The 12,119-nt window shown below is 35.5% G+C and overlaps 1 protein-coding gene across 12 annotated transcripts in view; it reads left to right on the top strand.

Annotated features, from left to right (window-relative positions):
* Positions 1–12,119, top strand: part of TAF12 (TBP-associated factor 12) — a 29,802-nt gene that overhangs the window by 7,776 nt on the left and 9,907 nt on the right. For 8 of the 12 annotated variants that reach the window (XR_016359199.1, XR_016359200.1, XR_016359198.1 and 5 more), the window contains exon 4: positions 11,569–12,093. Coding sequence is in view for 6 of the 12 variants with exons in the window: in XM_089811717.1 (XP_089667843.1) it covers positions 11,569–12,093 (525 nt within the window). In the remaining 6 variants the exon portion in view is untranslated. The remainder of the gene's footprint in view (positions 1–11,568; positions 12,094–12,119) is intronic. The other 4 variants (XR_016359201.1, XM_089811721.1, XM_089811719.1 and 1 more) reach the window with 1 other exon arrangement.

Here is a 12,119-nt window from a genome sequence, read left to right as displayed (position 1 = left end):
GGACATAATATCTGTGCAAATGCTATGTAACTTTTGGATGTGATAGTCATAGATGTGAATACAAGGAGCAGATCCAATAATGTCATGATAATAATAAACCTCACCTTTAATAATCATAAAAACAATTTAAGTTGCCCAAAATGCGATGGCTCTTTGCTGTTTTGCGTTTAAATGAAGGCAATGCGTTTCAATGCAAGAAACACCCATTTTGAGGATGAAACAAAGTTTTGAGGTGGAGGGAATTTTTTTGTGGGCTTGAAATTTAAGAGGAGTATCAATTTTCACATTTGTATTCACTTCAGTCCACACTAGATTCTGCAGAATTAACTGTTTGGTATATTTTTGTACGGAGTTTAGTAACTGTTATTAATGATGGAATATCTTGTTTACTAACTGTTGTAAATGATGGAATGTTTTGTTATGAGGGGCATGTGCAGTTTCAGTTTTGGAGGATTAAATGGTTTGCATTTGATATGCAGGTAACATATACTTTGATCATATTAATAATTTATTATATTTTTTATATTCAATTTTTAGTCATAAAATTTGTCCACAATTTTTAGTCATAAATTTTTTCCATAATTTTTCAACTATTATATGATTTTAATCGCGAATTTATGATTTATAGGTTATATATATACATATACATGTATATGTATATGCATAGATGCATATACATATACATGTATATGTATATATACATACATATGTATATGTATGTATATATACATATACATGTATATGTATATGCATCTATGCATATACATATATATGTATATGTATATACATACATATGTATATGCATATATGTACATATACGTATATGCATATATATACATATACATACATATACATATTATGTATATGCATATATACATGTGCATATACATGTATATGTATATACATGTACATATACATGCATATACATGGACATATATATACATGTAGATGCACATATACATGTATATGTGCATCTACATGTATATATATATGTACATGTATATGCATATACATATACATGTACATATATATACGTGTAAATGCACATATGCATGTATATGCATACACATACATATACATATACATATATATGTGTATACATATATATGTATGTATATATATGTGTATGTATATATGTATATATATATATACATATACATATATACACATACACATATATACACATACATACATACATACATATATACATATATACATACATGTACATATATACATGTATACATATATACATATATACATACATGTACATATATACATGTATATGTATATACATATATACATATGTATTACATATATACATATGTATATACATACACACACACACACACATACACACATATATATATACATATATATATGTATATATACATATACATACATATACATACATATACATAAATATACATATGTATATGTATATGTATCTATATGCATATATATGTATATACATATAGACATATACATACATATATTAACGTATATACATATACATACACATATATATATATATATATATATATATATATATATGTATATACATATACATACACATACATATACATAAATATACATATACACATATATATGTATATGTATCTATATGCATATATATGTATATACATATATACATATACATACATATATTAATGTATATACATACATATACAAATACATATATACATATATATTATATATCTGTTTCTGTGATAGCTCTACACAAACTTGATACTGCACAGAAGGATTAGTAATGCTGGGAATCCAAGAGTCACTGCTTGTGGCATATTAAACAGTAGACGACAGTTACAAGAAGCTGTTACTTCTCAACAGTTACGCGTACACTGTTCTTTACTATAACAATCCAGCATGGAACAATAAAATATTGACAATAAAGGAAGACGCTCACATTTCAATCATTCCCAACAAGCGTAGTTAATTCTATACAGCTTAATAGGTGATGATTATGCCAGCAATGAATGTTGATGGTGATGGTTATCATAGAGATCCGAAAGACTTCCAACCATCTTCAAAGCATCAATAACAAAACTGCCACATGATATACTGGCTAGAAACAATCTCAGTACAGAAAATATCTCCTGCAGCTACAATCATTAACATTGTGCAGCTATTATAGAAGGTTCATGAGGGGATTTTCACAATGTGCTCCCCCCTTGACGAATCTCACAAAGAACTTCGAAAACCCAACATCAACGTTTGACAAACTCAAAGAGGTAATGAGTTCATGCCTAGTTTTGACAATTTCAGATTTTACACTTCCTTTTTTGGACTTTGATTCTTCAGGTGAAGGAACAGGGGTTGTTTTGATGCAATATAAACACCCTATAACATGTGAGATTAGAAATTTCAAGGAGGCTGAGTGTGAGTTCTCTATTTGTGATTAAGAAATGCTGGCCATTATGCATGCTTTAACCAAATTTAGGCGGTACTTGGTTTGTGGTATGTTTTTGGGTAAAAAATTATCTTAACACCTTGAAATACTTTTTAAACCAAGGAGATTTGAATGATAGGCATCAAAAAATGGGTAAGCAAAGTTCAGCTTATGACTTTGGTATTGATTATATAAAGGCAAATAATAATTTAGTGTCTGATGCACTCTCTAGGTAACTACATCTGAATTCTATTACTAATCTGCAGACTGGAGGTCATTGATTTCAGCTACGTGAACAATGCATTTGCTGATGATATTTTGGAAGTGAAAGTGCCATATGACAGGTTTAGAGTAGCAAATGATTTGATCTTCTGTAAGGGATGTGTGTACACCACACCCGAGTCCAAGATGAAGGAAAAAATATTAAAGGCTTGTCAGGATACCACCTTTGTCAACCGTCAAGGCTAATACAAAACACAGGCTAATACAAAACATACAAACAATTGAAGAAACATTTTTCGTGGAAATGGTTAAAAAAGATTGTGATGCAACATGCTAGAGATTGTAAGGAGTGTCAACAAAACAAAGTGGGGCTTGTTTTTTAGCTGGGGTGGTTGAATCCATTATGATCAAATTGCTATTTTTAGTTTGCTTCAAAGTTTAGATTGTCAGAGACTGGAGGTCATTGATTTCAGCTACGTGAAGAATGCATTTGCTGATGATATTTTGGAAGTGAAAGTGCCAGATGACAGGTTTAGAGTAGCAAATGATTTGATCTTCTGTAAGGGATGTGTGTACATCACACCCGAGTCCAAGATGAAGGAAAAAATATCAAGGCTCGTCAGGATACCACCTTTGTCAACCGTCAAGGCTAATACAAAACATGCAAACAATTGAAAAACATTTTTCTTGGAAATGGTTAAAAAAGAATGTAATGCAACATGCTAGAGATTGTAAGGTGTGTCAACAAAACAAAGTGGGGCTTGTTTTTTAGCTGGGGTGGTTGAATCCATTATGATCAAATTGCTATTTTTAGTTTACTTCAAAGTTTAGATTGTCAGGCTATGACTACCAGGCATCAGCATTCCACACGAGGATGTCATTTATACCCTCTTTGCATTTAAATATATCTATACACAGCTTGGTTTTGTCTACTCATTTCTTCACTCTTAGATTCATCTCATTCAATTTTGCAACAAAATTTCATTTCTAATTAAAATATTTTGAACTCTGGTTTTGAGTACAACTCCAAGCCAAGAATCAGGTAAAACCAATAATGGCGGGGAGCTACACCTTCCATCAGAGGGTGTTAAGTACATTAGCAACTGAGGAAGACCCCCTCAAGTACATGTTATGACTAAAAGATTACAAGGAAGGAAACAAACATTGTGCCCCTCAAAGACAGATTTAGCCCAAAACAAGGGAAGGAAGGAAAATTAATATTTACAGGTAAGCTGATAGGGATAAAGAGCCTCTCCATTAGGGAGGTGTGATGTGGGGAATTGAATTGTTATTAAATTCTGAGATCATCCTAAATAAGGTTGAGGACAGAGCAATACTAGACTGTGGGAAATGTGTACTGACAATCTTGGCAAAATAGAGGGCAGGGTGCAGCAATTGTAATATCACCATAAAACATTGAGATTGTGCGAAACTTTCAGGGGAGTCTTTTTAATAATCTAAGACACCTTGCTACTTGGTTTATGCTCCAAATTCTTTTGTTTGACCCTTAAAGTACTAAGCAGAACAGTCAATGACAGGCAGTATTTTTGGCATAATATTTTAATGACATATTGAAATGAAGTGATTCAAAATGGAGCAACAGTTATAAAACTTCACCAAACTTTAAATTTTCTGACGGCTTAAATCTTTTCATGAGTGAGAAGTTTCACTCTCATCAGCTTCATGCATGGTTTTTTGTATTCTTCAATAAGACCTCTCCTATATTCTTTTGAAAATACGATAACTTGTTCTACCAAGTTGACAGCTTCCTTCTGCCCAATCTAATCATCTTCTGTATTCAGGTAACCCTTATTTATTCTGCATGCATTCTTCTGGATCATGGGTGCTAGATACACAATTGTCTTGTACATGCAGCTCTTCTTGTAATCATGCCGCTTATTCCTACTGTTATATGACCTCTTCCACCTTTTTCCAGTCATGCTAACTGAGTCTTACAGTAGCTGTGCTCATTATCATCTTTTGGATTGCTTCCAACTAAGTTTCATAATAGCTGTGCTCATTATTGTCCCTTCCTTTCTCTTCTGATGTAATGATGACATGGTCAATTGATACATCAGGCACCTAGTTCTCTAGTACAAGAAAAGCTTCCTTGCAGACAAAGGAAGGAAAATTGATATTTATAGGTAAGCTGATGGGGACAAAGAGCCTCTCCATTAGGGAGGTGTGATGTGGGGAATTGAATTGTTATCAAATTCTGAGATCATACTAAATAAGGTTAAAGCCGGAGAAATACTAGACTGTGGGTCTATCTTGGCAAAATAGAGGGCAGGGTGCAGCAATTATAATATCACTATAAAACATTGAGATTGTGCAAAACTTTCAGGGGAGTCTTATTAATAATCTAAGACACCTTGCTACTTGGTTTATGCTCAAAATTCTTTTGTTTGACCCTTCACAAGTACTAAGCAGAACAGTCAATGGCAGGCAATATTTTTGGCATAATATTTTAATGACATTGAAATTAAGTGATTCAAAATGGAGCAACAGTTATAATGCTTCACCAAACTTCAAATTTTCTGACGGCTTAAATCTTTTCATGAGTGAGAAGTTTCACTCTCATCAGCTTCATGCATGGCTTTTTGTATTCTTCAATAAGACCTCTCCTATATTCTTTTGAAAATATGATAACTTGTTCTACCAAGTTGACAGCTTCCTTCTGCCCAATCTAATCATCTTCTGTGTTTAGGTAACCCTTATTTATTCTTAGTGTTACCCTGGTGCGGATGGACGTCAGGACGAGTTTCGGGTGTGGGAAAAAAAGGGCCTCAATTTGGGGACGGCGGGGGAGGTGGGGGGGAAGGGGGTTGCATAGTGTATATATAATATATATGACTGAAAATGCTAATTATGAAATGACACTTCAATATATTATATAACATTAACATACCAAATATAGTTGAATACAATGAATAGAGAAAATTGAAATGCAATTCACAAACCATAAGTTCAAACTTGAAACTTGAAACTTCATAACCATTACCAATGACCATTTAACAAATTAACTTAGTTCAAGATGCAAGATTCAAAATTCATTGTTCAAATACGATTCTATGAATATCATATATCATAAAGATGCTCATGATGACAATGAGCTAAATAGCATGAAACAGTGAAATAATAATAATGTATCATAGCCATATCAAAGTGAGTACAATCAACAAAATGACAAAATGTCAATAATGAGAATGGAATCATCTCAAGTGCTCTCTAATCATCCCCTATACCAAAGTCCTCATCACTGGAACTACTAGACTCCTCGTGGGTAAGATCCTAATCCTCTAAAGGAACACCAACTAGCCCTACATTGGCATTTGCTACATTGTCATCCTCATCAATTTGAGCTGGATCCCCTGGCTCCACATCCCATTGTGTTGTAGGGCTCTCCTTGTACTCGCGTGTCTTGCGATCTTTGAGCCGCAAGTAACTATGTTCAGCTACCAACTTCTCCACTCTCTTAGATAAGTTTGTTCCTCTTAATAGAGTGAATGAAGCTATAGGTGGACTTGTTCCTCTCTGCAGCTGAGGAGCTAGACGCCTGAGGTAACAAAGTTGAAAGTTATGACTTACAAGTTACAAACAAATGTTTATACAATTTGTAACAAATGATAAATGGTAAATCAATGATTATTGAATCAAAGAATCATAAATTAAAATAAGTAAAGTAAAACTCTTAAAGTTAAGATTATAAAGTGTTGGAATTAGTAATTAGTATTACAAACTTGAGAAAGCAATCAGATGGCTAGTGAGGTGATCTTTGACTTTAGTGACCCATGACATTTCCACCACAAAATGGGATTCTTTTGTGCCATTGTTTTGAGATCCACCTTTGCAATATCCGAGTATCCTACAAGTTATAAGTTTTAAAGTTTACAACATAATATTAAAATAACTTAAATAAAGTTATAACTTCTAAGTAAAGTAACCATTAATTATTAAAAGAACTTATAATTATAAAGAGTTTAGAGCACTGAATCAAGATTTAAGGATTACCTGAAAGACTAGCAAATTTTTGACCACTCGGTGCGAATCTCACGAGTAGTCTCAATATCATACATTCTGGCAATGCATCAAAAGAACTCATTCTTCACTTTATCATCCCACAGTGGTGTGACTCTACCAGGCCTAGGTATGTACCACTTCGGGTTCAATGCATAGGTAGCCATGTGCAAAGGAGTGTTCAACTTCTCCCATCTACGGTGAATGATAGGCTCAATGTGCTCTGTATAGAATGCTAGAGTGGGGTCTCTGTCACGCACAACAACCCTCATCTGCCCAAGCATGGAATCAATGAACTCATAAACCTCTCCAAGGCTAGGTGAATCTGCATCTCCATATCTGATCGCCTGAAACACTGGAGTAATGATGGAGACTATGTATTTTGCATCACTCCAAAACTGATTACTCTTCACTGTTTCCTTTACCCTCTTCCCCTGCTCTATTCTGGACTCAGGCCATCGATTCCATTCTTGTGTCATAACCATGAGTTGCAATGGCTCTTGCAACTCAATCATTCTCTTCAAGAGAATATAATACGATGCGTACTTGGTCTCAACTGGTTTTAGGAATTGTTTCTTTGCAAAGCTCCTGAAAAGTGCATGTGATGTATGGTGATTGCAGATAAACATTTGCACCTCTCTCCCATCATTAACCACCTTTCTAATCCACTCTATTTTCCCCATGTCTTTGAGTGCATTGTCCATGGCATGCACACAATATGAAGTCCACCAAATATGCTTATAGGCTGCCTCAACAAGCCTCCTTGCAGCTTTGCACACATGTGCTGCATCTGTCACAACTTGGACCACATTTTGTGGCCCAACCTCCCCAATGGCTTACCTAAGCATATGAAACTGAAAGTCAACATCTTTACGATGCCCTGAACAATCAATTGCCTTCAAAAAGTATGGGCCCTCGGTTCATGTAACCATAATGTTGATGAGTGGATGATGACTAATGTCCATCCACTCATCCATGATAATGCTGCAGCCTGAATCCATCCAACATGCTTTTATCTGCTCCATCAAGATCCCAACCTTGTCATAGGCTCTATCCAACACTGTGGTCCTCAACTTATGGCCACCTGGTGGCACATATGATGGCTCTCCCTTGTTCACTGCCATGGACTTCATCCTCACAAAATAGGGAGATCGAGTCACATGTGTAGAGATGCCATTGGCAAAGAAGAAATCACCAACAACATCATCGAACTGGTCCCTTGTGTGCATGTTAAATAAATGAGCAATGGGGTTACTACCACTACGACTTGTAGTTGCTTTCCGTTTCCCCCCTACCGCTATTCTTTGTTGCACTGTGTGTAGGTGAAGAAAATGATGGTGTAGGTGACATAGTCTTTGCTCTTTGATGCAAGATGCGAGTAGATGTATCTCGCTGCCCCTGTAACTGTTGTATATTCTGTACATGTTGCCTAGCAGACAAAGATCTAGGCACTGAAATATCACTATCATCAAGAATGCCCCATAGTTTGTTTATTTCAATTTTGTATTTCACATTCTCAGGATTTGACAAGAATATGCATGGGTTCACACCATAGCCACTCTAGAAAAGGTGTGAATTAACTCTTGTAATGCTGCCAAACCATTTTGTGCCACATATATTACACTTCCATTTACGTCTGCCACCACCTGAAGGTGTAGGGCATGTAATTTTCGTAGCAAACTGATTTAGAGGGGACTTTGGATCATAAGGACCCCTAGCATACTTCGTCAAAATCTCTGAAGGGCAATCAATAGAAGGCACCCCTGGTGCAACATAAGGAGGCTCTTCCTCAAATTGACCATCTACATCAGCCCCATGATCACTTCCTTTGGGCTCAGGCTCATAGTCAGATGCACTTGCCTCATTAATTTCTACGTCTTCTGCACTTTGGCCGGATCTAGATGCCATTTATAAAACTGCATTTCACAAAATGAAAATAAAATTATAAAAATGATTATGGTACATTTCAGCCTAAGTAAAAATAAGTTATACAAATTAGTTTCAGCCTACTTAAAACTTAAAACTTTACTATTTAATTTTAGCATTTACTATTTAAAAATATTAAAAAAGGAAGCTAAATATTAATTACTAAATACGTTTCAGCATATGCCATATTGCCATATTTTTATTTAAGAACAATGAAAAAATTAATTTAGATAATAAAAATCATAGAACTATCAACTATCAACAAGATTCAAGAATGAAACATTCAAAAATTTAAGTTGCAATTTGAAAGTAAAACTAAATGCTAAATTTAAAAATTATAAATTGATTTCTAAAACCAAAAAAAGTTCTAATAAAAAAAACCTACTTTGAACTTGAGGAGACACTTGCTAAATCAAATCTTCTTGCTCCTCTTGCTCCTCTAGATCTTGCAATCTCTTGCAAAATCACCAACTAAGCTCTCACAAACTCTTAAAAACTCTTTGCTCACTTAGCTCCTTGCTGCTCCAAAACAATGAAATGAAATGGTGAAATAAAAATGAGGTCTATTAGTCTTATTAAACCTTCAAATAGACCACATGGGACCCACACCCAATTAGGGTTAGCATGCTTAAAAAAAAAAAAAAAATGCAAAAAAACTTCTTATTTGACTTTTTCGGTCATCTATCTTGAAGCACCCCTTGAGCACCCAGGAAGCACCCCCGCACCCAAGCACCTGCCACGCACCGAAGCACCGCGTCCCACCTGGGTGCTCGACTAGTGTGGCGGGGGTGCGGCGGCGAAAATTCTCCTGGTAGGGGTACTCGGGTGCGTCGGGGTTTTGATCTGGGTGCCGCACCCGGGTTACACTGTTTATTCTGCATGCATTCTTTTGGATTATGGGTGCTAGATACACAATTGTCTTGTTCATGTAGCTCTTCTTGTAATCATGCCGCTTATTACTACTGTTATATGACCTCTTCCATCTTTTTCTAGTCATGCTAATTGAGTCTTAAAGTAGCTGTGCTCATTATCATCTTTTGGATTGGTTCCAACTCAGTTCCATAATAGCTGTGCTCATTATTGTCCCTTCCTTTCTCTTTTGATGTAATGATGACGTGGTCAATTGACATCAGGCACCTTGTTCTCTAGTACAAGAAAAGCTTCTTGTAGACCATAATGGTGTATGGAAATCGTTGTTTTAATGCAGTGATCTAGCACTCGAGTTGTGGTATAAAGATTTGCTTAACCCAACCTTTGGAAGTTGCTTCTTTGTTGGCAATTCTTATTTGCTTTGTTGTAGTTGAATGGGCTTCAAGGATCTTGAGCATTTTGGTTTGTTTTAACTAACAATGAGAATTTAGAGGCTCTATTATAACTGTATTTTTCATTGAGGAAATATTTGCAGTACTACCCTTATGGATAATGTTGTTTCATAATGCTCATTTGAATTATATATAAGGAATTTGAATCTCGATTTAATTCATTTGAGCTTCTTGCATTCTTAAACATTGGGGATCCAGTATTGCTGGAACTATTTAATTAATGCCTAGGAGAAGATTTGCCATTTTGGGAAAGCTCCAGTTTATTAATACTTGTTAATAGCATCCTTACTTGAGTGGGGTTTTACTTTTGAGGTCTGGATGACAAAGTGGGACTTGGAAGTTAAGAAAATGAATAAATTATCAGAATTGCGGTCATCCCAAAAGTCAAACTTTTTAAGCTGTATATGTGATTCAATCTACTGATAGGATTCTCCAATGTCTCTGTACAACCCTGAGTAAACTCAGAGTTCCTCAAGTAGCTTAATGTTACCATGCTCTTAATATGTATGGTGCCTCCAAAAGAGAAGGCTTTAGATTTGGTGGGCCATGATGCAGAAAAGCATTGGTCTTTATCTTCATTCCAAATAAGGCTTCAGATACATTTTTCTTCCCTGGTTTTTCTTTATGTGAGAGTACCTCCTTTATAAGTTGCACAACTCTTAGGGTGTTAGTACAGCCCTTAAATCTTCTCTCTTTCTCATTTACAATGTTCTTCTGACCATGCAATTAGTCTGATCCAGGATAGAAGAATGACAAGAATAGATGAGTAGCCTCACTATTGGGGGAAGTTCAGCTACTGGAAATGAAGAGCAATAGGTGGTTGTTTAGTTCAAATTTGCAACCATCAAAGTGAAGGGATAAAGGCAAGGTTTGTTTGTATGTGAGGGGAAGGAGAACTTTGGATTTGGATCACTTCCCAGATGCAGAATATAATGTAGATGAGTGGTAGTGGCTTGTTTTTGAGTCCTACACACATAGTGGTCATGCTTGCGTGTTACATGAGCAATAAAATGACTTTTCGACTTGCTTTACTTAAGTTTCTAAAAAATGATTCTAGACCACTTTAGTGTCTTTACACGTTTATTTTGTTTCAGAGATTTTCTGTTTTCAAGTCCTTTTTCCTGGTACTACAGAATTTATGCACATGTATGGATTATGATAACTGACAAAGTGAATGATTGATTTTACTTTTAATTCAGGGCTTCCAGCAAAATTATCATTAGGGTGTTATCAAAAACTTGATTAATAAATTATCATTATGTCCTCAAACAAGCCAAAATTACCTGTATACAATGTTTATGGCATCTTTGTCAAGAGAAACAGCTTAGATCTTGGATCTTTTCTTCTTTTTAACTAAGAATTATTCGTATCTATTTTCATTTCTTAGCATTTCCTTTCGGGGCAACAGAGTGCACCCTATATCATAGGGTGATGGTAGGGTGGCTCCTGAATCTTACTTTTCCTGTGTACACATATTGCTATGTATTGTTATGTTTGTGCTCAGCATGTGATTGACATATTCAATGTCATTTGATATTGATTCACAGCAAGTTGACATAGCTACTAGTCGCTATATATATATCAAATCCTCTTTTCCATGTTAATCTAAATACTGATTTTTTTTTTGGCAAGTGAATTTTGTAAAATAAGTTTTAAACTTCTGATATTTTCCAGAAGATGCACTCACCAAATTTTCAAAGAAACACAACTGGGGGATCACTTGGTTCTAAAGCACCTGGCATATCACAAGGTGGACAAGCTAGTGTGGCTTCAAGTGCAGTTTCAAATCAGCCTCAATGGATGCCACCTCAAGGAAAGCAAATGCATCAATCCGGCTTGCCTCCTATAGCTTCTTCTTTTCAATCAAACATTAAGCAGCAAAATATGCAGCAGAGATCACATGGTCAAATACAGCAACAGGCACACCCTTTGACAGTGCAACAGCAACAGCCATTGCAGGAACAACAGACTCAACAATTTCAGCAGCAACGGATGTCACAGCCTTTGCATATCACATCACAGCAGCACCAGATATCTCGAGTGGCAGGAACTCCAACTCAAAATGCTTCAATATCAGCTGGAACTCCAGTTGGTACATCTATAGCCGGAAATGCAGTACCAGCTGTAAGTAATGATCGGACAACTGAAACAAGTAATAAGATACTTGAGAAGAGGAGCATCCAAGAGTTAGTTGATCAGGTTTGGACTTGCTATGTCATTATTTT

The sequence above is a fragment of the Cupressus sempervirens genome, chromosome 11 (assembly GCF_028749045.1).
Source record: "Cupressus sempervirens isolate cs-2001-9-10 chromosome 11, ASM2874904v1, whole genome shotgun sequence".
Lineage (NCBI taxonomy): Eukaryota > Viridiplantae > Streptophyta > Pinopsida > Cupressales > Cupressaceae > Cupressus > Cupressus sempervirens.
The sequence above is the reverse complement of the archived record's forward strand: the minus strand, read 5'-3'. Positions and strand labels throughout refer to the sequence as shown.